The 22,643-nt window shown below is 41.6% G+C and overlaps 1 protein-coding gene across 1 annotated transcript in view; it reads left to right on the forward strand.

Annotated features, from left to right (window-relative positions):
• Window positions 1-644: 644 nt before the first annotated feature.
• The window catches only part of man2a1 (mannosidase, alpha, class 2A, member 1), a 134,968-nt gene continuing 112,969 nt past the window's right edge, over window positions 645-22,643 (forward strand). The window contains exons 1-3 of the mRNA XM_084325487.1: window positions 645-983; window positions 9,179-9,445; window positions 15,613-15,757. Coding sequence (XP_084181613.1) covers window positions 843-983; window positions 9,179-9,445; window positions 15,613-15,757 — 553 coding nt within the window. The 5' untranslated portion in view covers window positions 645-842. The remainder of the gene's footprint in view (window positions 984-9,178; window positions 9,446-15,612; window positions 15,758-22,643) is intronic.

Genomic DNA, 22,643 nt, shown 5'->3' on the forward strand with positions numbered 1-22,643 from the left:
GATGATAGGTGTCCCTTACTTAAGTTCCATTGGTCAAAGGTGGCTGGCAATTACCCTAATCACAAACAGTACTGTATTTGCAAATCTGGTATGTCATAAATGTATAGATGTAGCAGTACTGTCTATCTGTCATGTATGTCATATTATGTCCTGATGAATTGAAAATGGGGGACCCTGATGTAAACAAGACGAAAGTCTTTCTCTGGTCTGCATCCCCTTAACAATTGTATGTATTGAGCTGTACTGTATTGTACCCATTCTGCAATCTGTTAATAAAGTTTTCAATAAATCAATCAATCAATCTAGACGTTTTACGCATCCTATTGACTTTGCGCACAACTGTCACCTGGCGGCCGAGTCTGCATCATGTAGTTTGGAGTCAGTAGGCGGCGCGCTCATACCTTCTCTTTCACTTCCCCTGGGTGGATTCCCACTTCATGTGTATCAGAGCCCTTATACGGCTCTGACGTGTATCAGAAACACACACACACACACACAGGAAGGAGGATGTAGGCTCGTTGACACGGATCATAACATCAACTGCTGAATCACACAAAAAAAAGTCTGACGAGTGAAAAACCTGTCTTCGGCGACGCAGCTGGTCGCTTCGGACGTCGCTCGAAAACTTTGAGAGGTCTCTGAAAACGGGGTTTTAGGCAGTACTTCGCAACTACTACTTTGAGGAGTTTTGGGCAAATCGATACTAATATTCCTACTACACCGCGAGTGAGTTATCGATCGAATTGACAAAATCCCAGAGTTCTTTGACAAGTGATACTGTAGTAGTACCCAGGCAGTCACTCAATGTTATTTTACTAGTTTTTTTTGTGGCACTTTAGACAATGAAGCTTAGCCGGCAGTTTACAGTGTTTGGCAGTGCCATATTTTGTGTAGTCGTCTTCTCGTTGTACCTCATGTTGGAGCGTCTTGTACAGTTGGATCACAGTAAAATCCCCAGCAATGCAGCGGACAGGCTCCAAAGCGTAAGTTCTATTATTTCTGATCACCTGAATCTAAAACTGTCTTCTGTAATTTTGGGGGGGGGGGCGTCTTCTGTTTTTATTTTTGATCAATACCGGTCTGTGTTACAAACAAAGTATATGGATCACGAGGAGATGGGAGGGATCATGCAACCTCATATCTCTGAGTGAGCACCCATCCTATTACTAGGCTATTAGCACCCAATTTGTTATTAGATAGGGCCCGGGGAGAGATATGCGTGGGAACAATAATATTCGTCCCCTAATCTCCTTTGGTTAACCGGTGTTTAGAGGAAATGTGAAGGAAAACATCAATTTGCACTACCGACCATAACGTTGAACAAATCATCACCTGGTGGTTACAACGTAATGACTTCTTCCTCCCACGAGGTTACATCTGTTTCCGCTTTGAAACTTGTCTGTATCTGTGTGTAACATCAAGCCTGGCAGGCATGATTACTATAACAGCAGCACACAACATGTTGTAGTTTAATGGCGCTAAAATGCCAGAAAAGTGACATCATTTCAGAGTTACACACCGCGAGCGAGGAGCCTACAGGTGGTGTTTCGTTCTAAATTGAGATCAACATGTTAATTTAAAGTTATGGTGCTCCCTGCTCTTCACGCCTTGCAGGGTGAGCTGGGGGGGGACCCTGATGTAAACAAGACGAGAGTCTTTCTCTGGTCTGCATCCCCTTAACAATTGTATGAGCTGTACTGTACCCATTCTGCAATCTGTTAATAACGTTTTCTATCAATCAATCAATCAAGCTCATAGACATGAGCCACCTTCTCCACCAGTAGAACCGGTATAGCCATAGAGCCAGTATTGATAGACAGAGTGATGTCACTGCCACTGTCCTGCTCCATGGTGCTCACCAATATTAATGGCTGACTGATTCTAGATACAGTAGCAGCCGATCCATGAAGATGTTATCAAGGTACATTGCAAGTTGCAACATGACATTTGAACATGTATTCAAGAGAAAGGCCAGCAATCAAAGAGTCCTATAATATGCAATTCCAGCATTATGGATGTTACATTCAGAGAGAACATTGGAAACTTAACTTAACATTGACAAGGCATCGATTTGAATTGGAAGTATAATTTACACATTTTAGTTACACTTATTGAGATAAAGATGAGCCTGCAGTAAAAAATAATTTTACCTTTTGGATTTTGAGATAGGTGACAAAATACACAGCGTTATGGATGTTACGGAAATGGACAAGCTTTTCGGACTCACTGAACACATGATGAAAACTCTGTGAATATCTTTTTCAAAGAATAACATGTTTACTATCACTTTGTAGGGAAGGGTTGAGGTACCCAAAAAGCACATTCAGGAAAACCTGGCATTTCCTCTCAAGGAATGAATCACAAAAAAGTGCCGTTATGGATGTTACACGTCTGAAATAGACAAAAAACACTATCTATGACTTCGGTGGACCATTTTGAGCAGGGGTCTCAAACTCAATTTACCTGGGTGAGGCTGGGCCGCATCAAATATTCCACAAAAAAAGGGTTTCAAGTATTCCAAAAATGTATTAATACATCAACAAACTACCCCTTTGCCTCATCATAAAACCTCACAAACACCAGCAACTGAGCATTCTCAGTGGTGTCAGTGGACTCATCCACAGCTATGGAAATGCACTGTGCATTTTTTTTATTCTATCACAAAGCTGTTTAATGAAATCATCAGCCAGTATTTCAGTTATTCTGGTTGCTGTGCTATCTGAGGAGGATTTGCTTTTGTTTGCCTTCAAACATGGTCTCCATCACTTCAGTCATACATTATTTTATTATGTATGCATCAGAGAATGGCTTCTTGTGTTTAGCCAACACCCATGCCACTGAGTGAGGACTTGGTTGCTTTTTATCGTTGTGACATAACTTTAACAATAATTCTGCTTGCAGCTTGATATGATGATTTCATTCCATTTATTTTTGTGGTTCTTAGTGCTGAAAGGTTGCATCAAAATAACTGTTTTGTTTCGTATTGGCGTTTCAAAATGCGTTTCAAATTGCCAGTCTTCACAAGAGCTACCGTTTCTTGGCACATTGTGCTGGTTGGAGGGAGGATGAACGCATATTTTTCAGTCCATTGACCATTCACCTTTGAATTGCAGCGATTTTCACTGTTGACTTTTATTTTACTGGCCATCTTTGAACATGCCATATTTTTCTACTAGCTGCCTGCTGGCAAAACTATGCTACTCGCTACAGTATCTGCAGATTAGACTACCTGTATATGCGCTGTCAACTCTCGCTCTGACTCCGACCCGTTGAAAGAGACAACACGCATTCCGTGAAGACCCGCCCTACTCTGCCTCTGATTCGCAGACTGTGGGTGGGAGGGGGGTAACCTCGTTCCCAGCTTTATCTCGAGAGTGGGGGGGGGAATGGTGACGGGACGCTGAATATGATTGGACCAAAGCAGTAGACCGACACAGACAGTTGGAGCAGTGCAGCCGGACAGGAGATAGGGGAGAATTTTGAGGATACCTGCTATATGCACTGATGACAGGATATATTTCCTTCCACCTGGTATCACTCCGGAATCAAGTTTCAACCACTAATGTTGCTGCCACGAGCCTGCGCTATGGTAGCCTACAAGTGATCAAATAAATAAAACGCCCAACTCGCGCAACGGGTCGGCAAAAGGTTGCGCGCGGGCCGCACTAACACTAAACTTTGATGTCAAGTAGGGGGCCGCAAAATATCATCCTGCGGGCCGCGAGTTTGAGACCCCTGATTTTGAGGGTCAAACCAGTCTGGCTTCATGTTGTAGTCTGAAAAAATGCCAGGAAATGCTTCTTCTTCTTCTTCTTCTTCTTTAGAATTTCCGGCAGCTGAGAGAATTGTTGAATATATATAGAACACAAATGTTCTAGAATGTCGATTATCACATCATACTGTGACATCACAAATGTTCTAGAATGTTTGCTTATGACATCATACTGTGACATCACAAATGTTCTAGAATGTTCTATAATGACATCATACTGTGACATCACAAATGTTCTAGAATGTTCTATTATGACATCATACTGTGACATCACAATTTATTTTTTATTTTTTTTATCTTAAATAGTTTCAAAATATCAGTCATTTCTGAAAATAAATTACAAAAGGTTTTTGGAAAATAGCTCTTTATTTGATTAACATAAAAAATTGTTTTCTATACAGAGAACAGCAATATTAATATCAGTTCAATCAGAAAATGAGTTTTGGAGCAATTCCATGAAAATGTCAACCTCACCATGAAAAAGAAAGTTATAAAAAATCAAGTCCAATTCACTCTGCCTGGACTGGTTCAGAGAAATGGTATCTCCCTCTGTTATCCATGAGGATTGATGTGTTCACGAATCTGATAAAAACTGACCCAGGACTTGTCCTCTTTGGTTGGAAGTGCAAAGACCAGGCCCGATTTGTAATTTTTTAGGAGAAATTGAATTTCAGCCCTGGAATAATACTAATTTACTTTCTGTTTGGTTTCATTTGGGGTTTCTGTGTTTTTTGGGGTGAGTTTCTTGTCACGATACTCGGCAAAACAATAACAAATACACATGTAGGCTGAGCAGACACGAGGGGGAGATGGCCGACAGCAGCCGATTAGCAGTAGGCTAACGTGGACACTGCTCTGCCTAGACCAACAATGTGTGAAAAAGTTGTGTTTGGAAATATGTTGGATTTTTTATCAAACAATGAGTCATAAAATACTTCTGATTTAAATCAAACAAAGGGGTCATAATCAGACTTACACATTCGCAATGTAACATCCGTCACTCGCAATGTAACATCCGTCACGGTAACATCCATAATAAGACCAGAATGACTAATTGTTGCTAATATGTCATCTTTATAAAAGTTAGCTTTGCTTAGGAAGTTTGGTTGACATTGCATTCCAGATGCATGTTTTATGACAACTTTTCCTGGAAAACGTTATGGATGTCACATTCGCTGTCCCATTAAGGGGCATTATAACAGCATGCTTCACCTGCCAATGGAAAGACTAAAAGTCCATAATTGATTCACATATTGATACAACAACCCTTCATGACCAAAGGTGAGGTTAGAAAAATATCTGTTGATTATTTTTTTGCCATTCTGGCCATTCAGAAAGTCATACAATTAGGTTAATCGAAAAATACATTTTACATCATTGTGTCTCCTCCTGTAGTGTGAAAAAACATGCATTCTCATAAATATTACGATCAAATCTATTTTGTACTTCAAAATATAGACCTTGTTGATACATTTGAAATTGGTTTGGTTATGATCATGTTATTTAAATTTTTTCATGGTGAGGTTGACATTTGCATGCTCTATTCTCTACATGTACAGTAGCTAGGTAGAACCACCATCACTGGGATCAGGATGACAACGTTGACTTCCTAATAAGAGTTTGTGTATTTTAGAACAGGTATACAGCAGAATAAATCCTGGCTACATGAACAACGGGCACAGAGAAGACTCCAATATTCTGTAACAGGTCCTGAGTCAAAATGCAGGCACGGACTGGGAAAATCCTTCAGCCTGGGAAATATAGCCCCAATCCACTTTTTAAGTGGGGGTCTGGGGGTCCCCCACTAGGAAATCACAAATTAGTAAGCCTTCTGTCAGTCTGTGCCTGGTTGGCTGGCTGGTTTCAGCCTTGCGCAGTGCAGTGTTGTGTTCAAGGCACTTCCAGAAAAAAATACAATTTAGCCAGTGGCCAGTCCTGGCCTGACTGGTGACTGCTCCCGATGGCCAGTCCGGGCCTGTCAACATTTAAATATAAACTGCTTATAATTTGCAAATGACAAAGCTTTCATCCTCATTCCTTGGTTAATTTCTTAAAAGGTTGGATATTACAACCTTCCCCTGCCAAAAGTTTTAATATTTGAACCCTTTAGGAAAATATTTGTGTATATACGTATATATATAATTTATTTTAAAATCTATGTAGTGTATCCACTATTAATGTAATAAAATCCACCACTATTAATGTAATAAAACATAACATTTTATTACAGGTGATTGTAATCAAAGAACATGTGATACTCATTTAAGACCTTTTCGGACATGAGCTGAGAATTGGGTGCAGGCATCGCCTGGAGTTGTCTTTTCGGACATTTAGCAGACAGCATGCAATTCTCTGTGGCAGACGTCTTCGGACATATTGAAATACTGCGCTTGCTTTAGGCGAGGGGTGGCTCCTATAGGTAGAGCAAGAAAGCCTACCTCCTCCGCCTGTGTACAGAAGATGATAATTTAAAATATGTATTTAACTGGTATGTAACTCCACATCTTGCAAATGAGCGCTACCTCAACATTTTCCGAGTTAAAATAAAGGTTTTAAATTAAATGAAATAAGGGTCAACGGTATTTCGTACAGAGTGAAATAAGCGACCAACAGTGCAAAAACAGGATTGTATGCTGTGAAACTGTATATTAATTGTTTACAATCCAAAACATTTGTATTACTCATAACCTGTTCATTCATAAACGTCTTTTGGTTGACACAAACAGCGTTTCATATCTCTCAGTCAGTGGAGCAAACTGGTCAGCATATCACCTTGACTTGATATTTAAAAAACCTAGTTTCAAAGCATTATTGAGCAAAAGCTGACATATTCAACAAATTATGACCACTTAATAATAAGTTCATGAAGGCTAAAACACAATGAGAAGCACACATTTAATATAAATGTACGACTTTGCTGCAGTATTCAAGGCGCACGTCTCCACACTGTCCCTTTTGGAGTGTATTGGGAATTGGGTGCACCTCACAAACTTGCTCAAATCTTGATGAGACTGATGCATTATTTGTCTTGTCCTTGGTCGGGAATGAAATGTATGAGAATGAAGATAACACAGATAATTTTTATCCACAACCCCATACGCTTTCATGTAACTATCGCAACCTATTGGTAAGAATTAAAGGCACGATACAACATGAGAATTGTACTATGAATAGTGTTGATCAATGAGACACACACACACACACAAAATAGATAGAGGGAAATGGACAACAGTGACACGTGAAGAGTTTCAGTTAACTCATCCACCTAGGGAGGAAGCTGAAAAAGAAAATCACTTCCTTGAATTGAAACTGAAGCGGAGTCATTCTTGTCTCTTCGGGCTGCGAGAGCTCAGAAGGCCGGGTGTGAATGGGATTCTGACAGGGGAAATAGACTCCCCCCGGAGTCCATATAGCCTGACAACTGATTCATTCATTAGATACAACACTAGGGCCTTCTCCAAGCTTCCTCTCTTTCTCATTCTCATTCTCATTCTCATTTTCTCTCTCTCTCTCTCTCTCTCTCTCTCTCTCTCTCTCTCTCTCTCTCTCTCTCTCTCTCTCTCTCTCTCTCTCTCTCTTTCTCCCTCTCTGCATTGATAGGGCCAGCTGTAGTCTTCTCATCAGAACTCAAATTGAGGACAGAATTAAAAAAAAAAAAAAAAAAAAAAAAAAATATATATATATATATATATATATATATATATATATATATATATATATATATATATATATATATAGTATAATAATCTAACCCTAACTAACCTTACTGTCATGCACTTGTCCTAATAAACTAACCTACACTGTAGCACTCAACACTTTATGAACACTGTTACTTAGCTGATAGAGTTGTGCCCTTCCTGATGACTTGTCGTACAGAACTTGTAAGTCGCTTTGGATAAAAGCGTCAGCTAAATGACTAAATGTAAATGAGAACAGTCTTTCACATGATTTGCTGGGATGTGTGTTCTATATCTGTTGATTGCAATTTACCTATATCAAGCCCCACCCACTTTCTGATCCTCCAGAACGTTTGCCCCCCCCCCCCCCCCCAACGGATTTCCAGTTCCGCATTCGCGTTCTGCGATCTGATTGGCCACTGACGTTTCTGGTGCGATCTGATTGGCCACTGATGTTTCTGGTCATGTGACATGTGCGCCCAATCGCGTGACGCACCCATTTCCGCCTCGAACAGCCTGCAAACTACCTAACGGCTAGTTTATCACTGGTTAAGCTTAGGCGACTCTTTCGAAGTTGGTTAAGGTTAGAGTTTGGAATCAGGGCTGGTGTTCTATCGCCCTGCTCTAAGACAAACTCTAACCTTAACCAACTTTGAAAGAGTGCCTAAGCTTAACCGGTGATAGAAACAGGCGTTGCACAATTGGCGCGACCAGAAACGTCAGTGGCCAATCAGATCGCAGAACGCGAACGCGGAACTGGAAATCCGTTGGTAAAAGTAATCAGGCCCCCCCCCCCTCCCCCACAGCGACAGTTATGATTGGAGGATCAAGAACAGAGGGTGGGGTTTGAGATAGGTCAACTGCATACGTTTTTTTTTTATCCACTTTTTCTCCCATTTTCTATATTTTCTCCCATCCCAATTTTCTATCATCCAATTCAACCCTCCCCTGTCACGAACGCTGTTTCTTGCCTCCCACAAGCCGGCTGCAATGTGGACTAAGTCATACATAGCACAAGTCCCCTCCGGTACTTGAGGTAACAGCAGTCGCATCTTTTCACCTGCGCAGCTCGATCTCTCAGTGGCGAGGAGTAACGCGTGGGAGGCTCACGCTGCCCCCGACACTTCCTGATTCTACTGCGCAGGCGCACCAACCGACCTGTAGGAGTCGCTGTCCACAACGCCCGATCCCCACCCATCAGTTTCCCACCCCCTAATACGGCCAATGTGTATTAGTACGGACGACCAGCTAAACTGAAAGCAAATATGGAGCGCTGGGCTCGAACAGGCGAGCCCAGCGTCTCCAGATTTCGTGGTGAGCGCCTTGCCACGTAGCCGCCCTGTCAACTGCATACGTTTTTCTGCTCTTTGCCCTCTTCCCTTATGCAGGACTGTGGGCCAAATCCCCACCCCCCCCCCCCCCCCCCCCCCCCCACATTATTTCTGGCGCTCCGCGTTCCAGTGCCTAATGAAAGATTCGATTTGGTCTATTTTGATGTGTTTTGATTACTTTTTGAGGAATGATTTTGAGATGACTTGCTTATTACAATGCATAACAAACACCACGGTGGCCTAAGAAGCTGATGTCTTATTTTGAGAAGCTATTAATGACTTATTCAACTGTCTGTTTCTTCGATAGGAAATTGTACATCTGTCAAACTTGAGCATCTAGTAACGGTAACCTTCTCTCTCTTTTCACCGTCTGTCTGTGAAACCGGTTTGTCTCTCAGGGCCAGCTGTCTATACTTCAAGATAAAATTGATCGCCTGGAGCATCTGCTCGCAGAGAACAATGACATCATCGCCAACATCCGTGACTCCGTGCTCAACCTGAAGGAGGGCGTGAGGGACGGAGGAGGAGCAGCAGGAGGAGGAGAGGGTGGTAATAGGACTCTGTACCCCGCCCTGCTGCCCTCACCTCCCCTGGCATTGCCAATCCATCCTGAGGACTGTGGCTTTGCCACCAGGGAAGTGACCCGGCCTGACGATGGGGTCCAGGTAAGAGACAGACTAAGAAGAAAGTAAAAAGCCACAAGAGAGAGAGAGCGGGAGAGGGAGGGAGGGAGGGAGGGAGAGAGAGAGAACTATCCATATAACACACAACCTTTAATGTTCATAATGAACTAGCCATATAATAAAGAAGACATTTAATGTTCATAATGAACTAGCCATATAATAAAGGCTTGTAATGTTCACAATGAACTAGCCATATAATAAAGACCTTTAATGTTCATAATGAACTAGCCATATAATAAAGAACTTTAATGTTCATAATGAACTAGTCATATAACAAAGACCTTTAATGTTCATAATGAACTAGCCATATAATAAAGGCTTGTAATGTTCATAATGACCTAGCCATATAATAAATACCTTTAATGTTCATAATGAACTAGCCATATAACAAAGACCTTTAATGTTCATAATGAACTAGCCATATAATAAAGGCTTGTAATGTTCATAATGACCTTGCCATATAATAAATACCTTTAATGTTCATAATGAACTAGCCATATAACAAAGACCTTTAATGTTCATAATGAACTAGCCATATAATAAAGGCTTGTAATGTTCACAATGAACTAGCCATATAATAAAGACCTTTAATGTTCATAATGAACTAGCCATATAATAAAGAACTTTAATGTTCATAATGAACTAGTCATATAACAAAGACCTTTAATGTTCATAATGAACTAGCCATATAATAAAGGCTTGTAATGTTCATAATGACCTAGCCATATAATAAATACCTTTAATGTTCATAATGAACTAGCCATATAACAAAGACCTTTAATGTTCATAATGAACTAGCCATATAATAAAGGCTTGTAATGTTCATAATGACCTTGCCATATAATAAATACCTTTAATGTTCATAATGAACTAGCCATATAACAAAGACCTTTAATGTTCATAATGAACTAGCCATATAATAAAGGCTTGTAATTTTCATAATGACCTTGCCATATAATAAAGACATTTAATGTTCATAATTAACTAGCCATATAATAAAGGCCCTTTTAACTTTAAGAAGAGTTATTTTGGCCTTTTGTTCTAATTTTCATCGTATTGTTTCCCCAATTCTGTCCCAAGAGCACCTTTTGTTTTGAAGATCACAATCGTACTGAACACCGTAGCCCTCCCCCTTTCCTTTTGTTTGATCCAAAATAACAATCGATGCATTGTGCATCTATTGATTCAGATTGTTAATACATCATGAGACCGACTGTAATAGGCAGTTCCGAATGCTTATTTAGTAGATTCAAAGAACGGTGCTTCAGGTTATTTTATTTCATTATTATTATTTTTTTAATAATTCATTCAGGTGTTTTGGTGGTCACTTGACAAAAATATAAAATTATCTTTCCATTTGACACATTCAGCATGCTTCTATGTGCAAATCAAGTCACTTTACTTTGATTTCTGGCATGTTAGATATGTTTCTTGGTATCCGATTTTAGTGTTGTGGGGAAATCCTCAGATACCGATACCCTACTTTAGCCTGGTATCGGACCGATATCCGATACCAGTATCGGTATCCCTAGTTTATAACCCTAGTACTCGACCAGTAGGGAGCTACGAACCCTCTATGAAGCCTCTATAGGAGAGATACTTGCACTAAGGTGCTGTGATTTCAAAGCTCTGTGCCTGGTTAAAAACCTTGCACCTGATTTTCATTTACAGAATGCACGTTGAACAGTTTTCAAAGACCATTATGTCCGTGAAATGTAGCTCGGCACACAAAGAACCACTTTTAACTCTCAAGTAAGTAAAACACCTCTATTTGGAATTGAAAGCTTTCCCCCAAGACAGCAGTGATCTCTGCCTGGCTCCACTGCTGTGGCCGTCCCAGCCATAGACTTGTTACATAATGATGGAAATGTATACGGCCCGGCAGATTAGCAGCTTTGTGCTTGGTAATGGGAGTGGAGTTAACTTGGTAATGGGAGTGGACTTTATTCAATAGAGAGTTGCCTAAGGATGTGGTCGCCATCTACAGCGCGTTGGCTGCGCTTTTGTATCGTTTCCCTATTGTCTCTCCTGTTGAGCCCAGGGTGGTGCTGTAAAACGAGAATGCACCTCAGTGGGACCTGTCTCTCCTGTCTATCTGTCTCGTGTGTGTGTGTGTGTGTGTGTGTGTGTGTGTGTGTGTGTGTGTGTGCGCGTGTGCAGTGCACCAGTGTACACATTGTTAGTGTGCATATTTGCGGATGGTCAGTGAACCGCAGTGTCAGATTGTCCTTGTAAGTTACTGATTACTCCCCACAAACATGACCAACACGCTGTGTTTATTTTAGAATCACTGACTGCATTCTCTTAAAGACGGTGGTTGGAAAAGTAATTTAGGTTGACTGCCTGTGAGTTCATCAGACAAGGCAACCGGCAAACCCTGGTATTTGGTGCAGACTAACTTCTGTGAACTAATTGGCACTTGTGGCTTAACTGGAACTGTCACACTGCAGGCTTTTTCATACACTGTCATCCTTTACTCTCTCTCTCTCTCTCTCTCTCTCTCTCTCTCTCTCTCTCTCTCTCTCTCTCTCTCTCATGCTCTTTTGCTCTCTTTCTCATTCTCTGTTCCCCTCTCTGTCTCTCTTTCTCTCTTTCTCTCTGCCTCTCCCTTTGTGTCTGCCCCTCTCTCTGTCTGTATCTATCTCTCTCTCTTCCACATGCTCTTTTGCTCTCTTTCTCCTTCTCTCTGAAATATGAATTGAAAATGGGGGACCCTGATGTAAACAAGACAAACGTCTTTCTCTGGTCTGCATCCCCTTAATAATTGTGTGTATTGAGCCGTACTGTATTGTACCCATTCTGCAATCTGTTAAATAAAGTTTTCATTAATTCATTCATTCTGTTTCTTCCCCTCTCTGTCTCTCTGCCTCTCATTTTCTCTCTGCCTCTCTGTCTGTATCTGTCTCTCTCTGTATGTCTCTGTCTGTCTCTCTCTATTACATTCCATTCATTCCATCATCCCCAGCCTAGCTAATATAGAAAGTTGTTGTGGTTGTCATGGTTCTCAGAGATACTGTGTATCTGACTCAGGAGCATTGGAGGTTATTGGCCTGTTACTGTATGATAACAAACTTCTATCCGTTTGTGTGTGGGTGTGTGTGTGTGTGTGTGTGTGTGTGTGTGTGCCTGTGTGAGTGCACACGCACCAGTGTTCCTGCCAGAATGCCATTGAAACCGCATTTAGACCGGTTGACCCCGAAACTGTAGTGAAACTGATGGTAATGAAGAGTGTTTAGGCGTGGAGACAGCTGCTAGGTGGGGTGACCCCCACGGGGGCTTAAGGCAACTACACCCGTGGCCTTGGTGTTGAGGGAAAGAGAGGCCCCTCCCAAGGGTAAACAGTGCTTATACCATATTATACAAACCTTTGGCCCATTCCCATGAAATGGCTATAATATTAACAAATCATATTTAAATTTATTATTGTGGGTACATATATTTAAATGTATGCAGAATAGTGCATTCATGTGTAAATATGTGTATGTATATGTAGGGTAGAACAGGGATAGTTGTCACACTTTTTACTCTAGTGTGAATTGCTCATCATCAAAACATCTTTCAATAGTCATTCCTACATTAAATTGAAGCTTAAGATGTTGGCTTGAAATGTGTATCCCTCTCATTTTCCAACGTATTGTAACAAAGAGTTAATCACCAATCAAAGACACTCTGACACATTGTGACAACCAACCCCATCATGGGGATGGTTGTCACTTGTCACACACTATGGGGTTGGTTGTCACCATGTGTTTTAATGGAAAAATCTTAAAAAGAAGACAAGAAGGCAGAACTAAATTTGAAAGTTTAATTGCATTGACAAGTTGACAAATACATAACTTAATGCATCTTAACATGAACATGAACAGGAAACGCATCTTTAGGCCATCCTATATAATAAAATAAGAACACAATAAATCGGCCTAACAATAATAGCCTAACATGTGACAACCAACCCCAAATAAAATGTGACGACCAACCCCAACTGGAATGTCTTGATAGCATCAAGGCTAACAGCCATCTAACAACTAGTTAGCTATTTAACAACAATCTAAACTATAGCTATCCCTTCACACTTTTTAACACATTGGTCGCCAAAAACGCTTTCCAGCGTTATTGCCCGCCATGCGTTGACCGCCAACATCGCTGTACAGCGTTTTTGAGATCAATATAAAAAAATGTCGCCATAGCATTCATAATTCATCCACCCACCCCCGGTGCTGCAGCGGGACCCTAAATGGGACTGCAACGGCTCAATACCACCGCCTGGTGGATGGTCGGGTGAGTTACACTCTCGCCAAAACCGGATGTTGTCATCGGTGCGTCGAGGAAATTCCTCCGGCAGTCACATCTCGCTACGGGACTCCTGACAAACACTATAGTACATTTGGATCGCTGCCATAACGCAATAATCGATATGATTTCGGCGTTTATTGCGCCATACAAACTGGAAATGGATATAGGCGATCGGCGTCGAATAATTGGGATCTTTCACCGCCAGTCATCGGCCCACGGTAAGAGAACAGTAACGTTATTTTCAACCCGATTGTGCATTTCCTTGTTTGCAAACCATCTGATCAATATATCCACCCATACTACATAAAGCCGTTACTGATGATCAAGGAATTATAAACGACCCCCCCCCCCCTTTCCTCCACGCATGATGAAGCATAATGTATACCGATCATATACATTTGAATTTTTTAATATAGCGTGTATGGGAAAGAAACGCCAATCGATAATCTATCATATGCGTCAGGGCCTATAACTACTGTTTTTGGAATTACATCAGAAAAGATTAAAAACATACTTATATTCTAGAAGGTATTAACACAACAATGTATGAATGAAAAAGTATAACGTTCCTACATCCTGAACGATAGATAATCGATGTTGAATGGGCCATAGTAATGTCAATATAGCAATACAATTTAAAAAGTTATAGCCCTGCAAAGAAGGTAAACATCTCCATAGGCTTTTAACGGTGGCAGAGAGTGGTATAAGATGGGCACAATGCCTGGCGGTCAATGTGTTAAGGGTAATAATTGTTTCATTATAAACCAATTGTGTAAAAGCCTAGAAGAAAACTACTGAGGAGCGGAATATTTACAAATGGACATGGAAAAACACAAAAAGTCCTCTCACCTCAAATTCAGCTGTTTCACTCCAAAGATGACAATGTAGGTGAACTCTGACCCCAATTCTGGACATTTAAATACCAAAGTATGGGAGACAGGACCCTCTGGTGGTGAAATATAATGAATGTGACAACCTACCCGTGTGACAATGTCCCCCGTTCTCCCCTATTTAGACATATATGAAGAGGCAAAAAGATAAATATAAAAATTTTGTATTTTATCGTAAAGTATATAGTCAATGTATATGTGTAATATTAGGATATCATAGGATTGAGTAAGGGATAATGTATAGCAAAATAATTGACCGACACGGAGTTTAGAACAATGAGGCGCCGCGCAGAGGTAACTAACAATATACCTAATTCATTTTACACCATCGACAAGACGAGATCAAATGCAGACGCAGTTGTTCTGTGGCTCCGCTGTAATTGCCGGCAGCTGGCAGGTCTGTCGTCTGATTGCACTGATGAGTGCAGCTGTGCATAATGGTAATGCTTAGCTTTCGTGACTGCGACCAAAATGCTTGATTGTGATTGGTCAATAGCGCTCTGTTACCCGTATCAGCGGTCATTATTGCGCGTTGCCCATGGCAGCGGTCAGTTATCGAGAAATAATTCACCGCTGTCGGGGGCAACCGAGCGCTATTGACCAATCACAATCAAGCATTTTGGCGAATGTTAAAACGCCATGTAATAATGCTTATTAATCACTGAGTAGTAGAGAAGGGGTAGGATTAAATACGTTTATACTTATACTTTTAAGTATACTTTTATACTTCCAAAAAACTCCTTTGCGGATATGTTAAGTTAATATATTGTTTATTTGTTTAGAACATTTTGGTTTGTTGATTTTTATATATATATATATATATATATATATATATATATATATATATATATATATATATATATATATATATAAATAAATACCGGTAATAATGATTTTACATTTTCACATATTCAAAATAAAGATTTCATTCATTCATTGTTTTTTTCCCTGTCTTTTCTATTGCAGTTGCTGGACGTGTACAATCTGCTGACCTTTGACAACGCTGAAGGGGGTGTGTGGAAACAAGGCTTTGACATAAGTTACCAAGACAACGACTGGGACAAGCAGCCTCTGGAAATCTATGTGGTGCCTCACTCTCACAACGACCCTGGTAACTACCTCTATTACTATTACTATTACTTTTAATACACAACCCTGGTAACTACCTCTATTACTATTACTATTACTTTTAATACACGACCCTGGTAACTACCTCTATTACTATTACTTTTAATACATGACCATGGTAACTACTAGGGATGCCCCGATCACGTTTTTTGCCACCGATACCGATCACCGATCGTCGTGAGCCATATCGGCCGATACCGATCCGATATCGATTGTTTTTGATTAAAAAGAAATTAAAAATTATTTTATATAATTTTTTTTTTTTTTTTATAAAATATATATATTATATAATTAGACTTGTACTTGTATTATCTGCGAGACATCGCCACCACGCAACAAGTCAAAATGCTCGCTATCTGCAAACAGCTCTACTGTCTGTGTGCTCTAGTAGCCTCCAGCTCCAAAAAGGATTCTCCGGCACTGCAGCTGGACCCTATTGGTAACGTTACGGTTCTTTGGTCATTTCACATTCAGCAAGCCCTCAGCTCCAATACGCATTGAATCAATGTTATAAGACATTGATATCAAGAGCTATCTGTAGCTACTGCTAGCCGGCTAGATGACGTTAAGACAGAACTTTAGTTCAATGGGACATTTCGTTTTGAACAGAGAACTAACGTCAGCTAACGCAAGCTAACGCAAGCTAACGGAGGTATGAACATGGACTACTAGACTTTCTGGATCATTTGTTGATATCAGGAGCTATCAGTAGCTAGCCGGCTAAATACCGTTAGACAATGCCTACTAAACGTGAATAGTTGACTGGGTAATTTTGTTTAAACAGTAACGATAGCTAGATAGCTAACGTTAGCTCAGGTCGACTGCACTACAGACTCGAGCAGGGGAGCCTCCTCTCAGTCCTCAGTGTTTACAAACTCTACACGGGGGCGGGCGGGGCTAGGGAGGAGGAGCAGCGGCAGTTTGCAGGTCCTGTGTGTCTGAGACAGACAGCGAGTGAGACCTTCGCTTGATCGGTTTCCGCGATCGGCGAATATGACTCATTATCGGAATTCACAGATTGCATATTTATACTGAGTATCGGCCGATAACGATCGGTGGCCGATCGATCGGGGCATCCCTAGTAACTACCTCTATTACTATTACTTTTAATACACGACCCTGGTAACTACCTCTATTACTATTACTATTACTTTTAATACACAACCCTTGTAACTACCTCTATTACTATTACTTTTAATACATGACCATGGTAACTACCTCTATTACTTTTAATACATGACCATGGTAACTACCTCTATTACTTTTAATACACAACCCTGGTAACTACCGCTATTACTATTATTATTACTTTTAATACACGACCATGGTAACTACCTCTATTACTATTACCTTTAATACACGACCATGGTAACTACATCTATTACTATTACTTTTACTATACGACCCTGGTAACTACCTCTATTACTATTGCTATTACTTTTACTACGCTATATTAAGCAGGAAGTATATGTGATTCCACACTCTCACATCAACTCTAGTAACTTTAAAGCATTTCTGCTATTAGAATGGTTTTTTCTTTTTTTGCTATTGTTTTTACTACTCTGATTGGCCCATCAGTCACATCTAGCTGAGTGAGAGGACTGAAGAGGACTGAGATAAGGAGCATCTATATAGTATCTCTATAGCAGGGGTCTCAAACTCAATTTACCTGGGGGCTGCTGGATGTAGAGTGGGTGAGGCTGGGCCGCATCAAATATTCCACAAAAAAAGTGTTCCAAGTATTCCAAAAAAAAGTACAACTGATCCAATCTTCTCACAAACTCACTAAAACCTCACAAACGCCAGCAACTGAGCATTCTAACCTCACAAACACCAGCAACTGAGCATTCTCAGTGGTGTCAGTGGACTCATCCACAGCTATGGAAATGCACTGTGCATTTTTTTTATTCTATCACAAAGCTGTTTAATCAAATCATCACCCATTATTTCAGTTATTCTGGTTGCTGTGCTATCTGAGGATTTGCTTTTGTTTGCCTTCAAACATGGTCTCCATCACTTCAGTCATACATTATTTTATTATGTATGCATCAGAGAATGGCTTCTTGTGTTTAGCCAACACCCATGCCACTGAGGACTTGCTTTTTCTCGTTGTGAACTTGTGACATAGCTTTAACAATAATTCTGCTTGCAGCTTGATATGATGATTTCATTCCATAAATTTTTGTGGTTCTTAGCACTGAATTTGGAGGAAAGGCTGCATCAAAATAACTGTTTTGTTTCGTAGTGGCGTTTCAAATTGCCACTCTTCACAAGAGCTACCGTTTCTTGGCATATTAGGCACATTGGTTTGGTGCTGGGAGGATGAACGCATATTTTTCAGTCCATTCAGCATGAGCATGCCATATTTTTCTACTAACTGCCTGCTGGCGAAACTAGGCTACTAGCTACATTTATCTCACGGAGATACTGTAAAACTGGGAATGAGGTTACTAGCTACAGTACACACAGATTAGACTACCTGTAGATGCGCTGTCAACTCTCGCTCTGACTCGGCCCCGCTGAAAGAGACAACACTCATTCCGTGAAGACACGCCCTACTCTGCTCTGATTCGCATACTGTGGGTGGGGGGGGGGGAGAAACGCTGACGGGATGCTGAATGTGATTGGACCAGAGTAGACAGACAGACACAGACAGGCAGAGCACCGCTTGCAGAGGAGACAGCGGAGAATTTCGAGAATGCCTGCCATACGCACTGGATATATTTTCCTTCAACTTGGTATCACTCCGGAATCACGTTTCAACCAAGTCACTAACATAACGTTGCTGTCATGAGCCTGCGCTATGGTAAGTGATAAAATAAATAAAACATCCAACTCGCACAACGACTCAGCAACACCTGCTTTTATCTAATCACGCTCCTATTTTAATTTTAATTTTAATATTGATGGGTATGATTTAATTGAATTTTATCATGTACTTATTTTAATTCATGATGCAGACATAACGTGTAACTACTGTATGGGAATGGTCAATGTCTGTATACTATGTGAGCTGCGAGATACCCTGAATTTCCCCAAGGGGATTAATAAAGTATCTATCTATCTATCTATCTACTAACACTAAACTTTGATGTCAAGTAGGGGGCCGCAAAATATCATCCAGCAGGCCGAAATTGGCCCGCGGGCCGTGAGTTTGAGACCCCTGCTCTATAGTGTCTACTAGTGCAGTGGTTCCCAAAGTCGGGGTCGCGACCCAAAGGTGGGCCGCGAGCAGCCACGGGTGGGCCGCGAGATGATTAAAAAAAATAAAAAAAAAATAAAAAAAATTAAAAAAAATATTTTTTTTATTTTTTATTTTTTTATTTTTTATTTTTTTTGTCAGGCCACTGAACTTAGAAGCAGGCCAGGACAGTGTTTCTAGTTGTATTCTAAAATTCTATTCTATTGTATTCTAAAATGTGACTATATGGTTTTATATTAACTTAATAAATAAACAAAAACGAAAAATCTACTTATTTCAACGAACATTTCAAACTAAATAACAGATTATGCACATAAAACGCTGAAAACAACCGAAGCAACAATAGTATTTTAATGAGGCTATGATTATTATCATTATTATTTTGCAACAAGTTAGCCCTCTCATAAATAGCACATATAAATGAATAACTAACTTGAACTAACTTAATAGGATTGAAGTGATATTTGGCTTAAAAAATCGGTCGCCTGGCAAAAAAAAAAAAAAAAAAAAGCCAGACGATGTGCATTGGGCCGCGGCTCTCTGACGCCTTATTTTCTGGGCCCTGGCCTGAAAAGTTTGGGAACCCCTGTACTAGTGAACAGAAGGCCATGCCCCCTCAGCTCCCCCGAGAGTTGGCTGTGCTCAGAAAGCGTGACCTAAAACACTTCAAACACAAATCAAATGCTACATCTGAAGCTGAAAGAAGTATACCCATGATGCTAACATTATGCAAAAGCAATTTATGACTGAATGAAAACATCACTGTATTGTATTTTAAGAAGGCTATATGGTTCTACCCTGGTAACCCCTCTATTACTAGTACTACTTCTATTACTATTACTGTAACTGAGGGGTACAATTCCCTGACTGTATTACTAGATATGATACTTACTACCACTACCTTTGTACTTAATATTCGGCCACCCAGTACACGGCATAAATATATTATCATAAACACTCTCACGTAGATGAAACGGATCCAACACAAATGTACGAAGTCGAAACAGGTCTTTATTTCTACACAGCGATGGTGTGTAGAACAAGCACTTAATCACTTAATTACATTTATGAATTGAAATAGTATGCACTTTTATGGCAAAGAGTATTCGTCGGTATATCAATAGAGAATGTCCAATCTCTGAAGGCGCAGGTGGTAAATATACGACCTGGAATAGTTAAGGAATAACAGCAATGATACTTTAATGATTATATACTAGATACACTAGAGGGGGTTAATCCGGTCGCTTGTAAGCCGACAGGAGTAGGAGGGGGGGGGGGGGTAGAATCCGGCTGCCTCGTCCGGCCAAGGGTATCCCAGGTGAACCCACTGTAGTGCCGTTCAATGCGCCGGCGATCCTTGGACCACAGATGAAAGCAGGTGGACTCTTTGTGGGCCGGCTCTCTCCGGTCCACGGGGGAGAGACGTGAAGCGACCTCGTCTTGCAGAGCGTCTCCTCACCTTGCGTCCTCTCCAGGGGGGGGGGGTTCCAACACACGGCAGTGTCGGGGGTCTTTATCCATGGAATAATCAAAGTATACAAAGCATAATCCGTGCCTGGGAAGGCGGGCTGTCGTCGGTAGAATAATCCGGTATACAGGTCCACTCGCTCGTCGGCTCTGGGGCTCCTCGGGTGCAGCTTCACATGGGGTCAACCACCCTGGGTAAGCAGCCAGTTCTCTGCCCGAAACGATGGGGTACTGACTACGGTAGTATTCTCACCGCACGAAGCACTATATATTAACAGACTATTATTAGCTTAATAGACTACGTCCAACTCGACGATATAGTGCCAAATATGACTATTCAAATATTAATATACACGATGTCTCAATACCGATGGTAGGCGAACTTGGCCTTACTCCCACACGTGGCGTCGCGGGGAGGCTTTACGTCTGTGACTCTATTGGAGGGTAAGAAACTGGACTGAAAAGAAAGTCCTACTTTAGTAGCGCAGTATATATACGCACTATGAACAAATAGTCCCATTAGTGGTGCGGTAGCCAGATTCCTACGCGGAACTAGGACTTGTTCGTACATGTGGAGCGGTACGTTTGAACTGGGTCTGAGGGGTATGGCAGCCTGGCACCAAGGTCTCGACCAATAGTAGAATGGAGACTATTATGGGATGTTCAGTAGGCTAGAATGGATATTCAATGCATATTGTACAAGGAATATACAAGGGATATCAGGGAATATTAGAGAATATACAAATACAATTAAATATATATATATAAATAAATATATATATTCGGTTTAATCTGGCCCTTCACAACAGCCACCCCCTGAATAGGTCCCAGACCTAATCAGTTAAACAGAGACAGATTCATCGCGTTGTCTATTTACACATAAGGGTTTGCCGTAGGGGTCAGTCAACTTCACAAAGTCATAGGGTTGTAGGGTCATGGTCATCATCGATTGTGTCTGGGAGTCGAGGCAGTTCTATGAGCCTTGCCACGGGACGGGTGTAAGTGCGACCCTGGACGAGCACTTCAGCTGCTCGGACCTTGCCGTCGGCACCGGTGATCACTTTGCTTACGCGGCCGGCCGGCCACATAGCTCTGGGCAGTGATTGATCAATAATCATGACGACTGTTCCTTCTGTCAAATTGTCTCTCTCCTTTACCCACTTCTGGCGGGTCTGTAGAGACGGTAGGTAGTGCAGTAGGAAACTGTTCCAAAACTTGTCGGCTAATACTTGGCTGTACCTCCACATTCGTCGGCCGTTCGCTTCTTCAGGCCGGTACATTGTCTGGGGTAATGCAGGATCTAGCCGCCCCATCAGGAGTGTGTTGGGGGTAACTGGGTCGATATCCGCCACATCACTGGAGACATATCCGAGGGGCTTCGAGTTAAGTACTCCCTCAATCTCCGTGAGGACTGTCATTAGGACTTCTTCCGCCACAGTCTGGGCCCCAAGTACTGCGTACAGGGCTGTCTTTATGGAGCGCACTTCTCGTTCCCAAGTGCCACCGAAGTGGGGTGCGTTTGGGGGGTTGAATTGGAAATCAACCTGTGCTGGAGCGAGGTGGGTCTTAAGTTCTGGGCCCATAGCTTGGAAGCTCTCTCTCAGCTCTCTTTCGCCGCCTTTGAAGTTTGTCCCATGATCGGACAATAGGGTAGACGGTCTTCCTTTCCGTGATGTGAATCTTCGGAAGGCCATAAGGAATGAGTCTGTGCTCATGGTCGGGAGAAGCTCGATGTGTATCGCTCTGGTGGTCATGCATTTGAATACAATACCCCACCGCTTCTCGGTTTCTCTTCCTTTCGTTATGTGCAGCGGGCCAAAGCAGTCCATACCCGTTGAGTGGAATGGCTTGTCACCGATTCGGAGGCGACATGGAGGAAGGTCAGCCATCCTTGGTATGCTGGGCTGCGCGCGCCACTTGCGGCAGTCTAGACATGTTCGCTGGAAGCGTCGTACCGCCTCTCTTCCTTGTAGGATCCAGTAACGACGTCTGATTTCCGCGAAGACTCTTTCTGCTCCTGCGTGATGTACATCCTCATCGTATTTCTTTATAATCAGCTCTGTGACCTTGTGTCGGCTGTTCAATACGATCGGGTATTTAATGTCATTCGGTAGATTGGGGGCTCTGCGTAGGCGACCACCCACTCTGATGAGGGTATGAGCGTCGCTCTCGGGGGCCAGGTGAATTAATCTGCTGTCGG

This window comes from Notolepis coatsorum, assembly GCF_963971535.1.
Source record: "Notolepis coatsorum genome assembly, chromosome: 11".
Taxonomy (NCBI): domain Eukaryota; kingdom Metazoa; phylum Chordata; class Actinopteri; order Aulopiformes; family Paralepididae; genus Notolepis; species Notolepis coatsorum.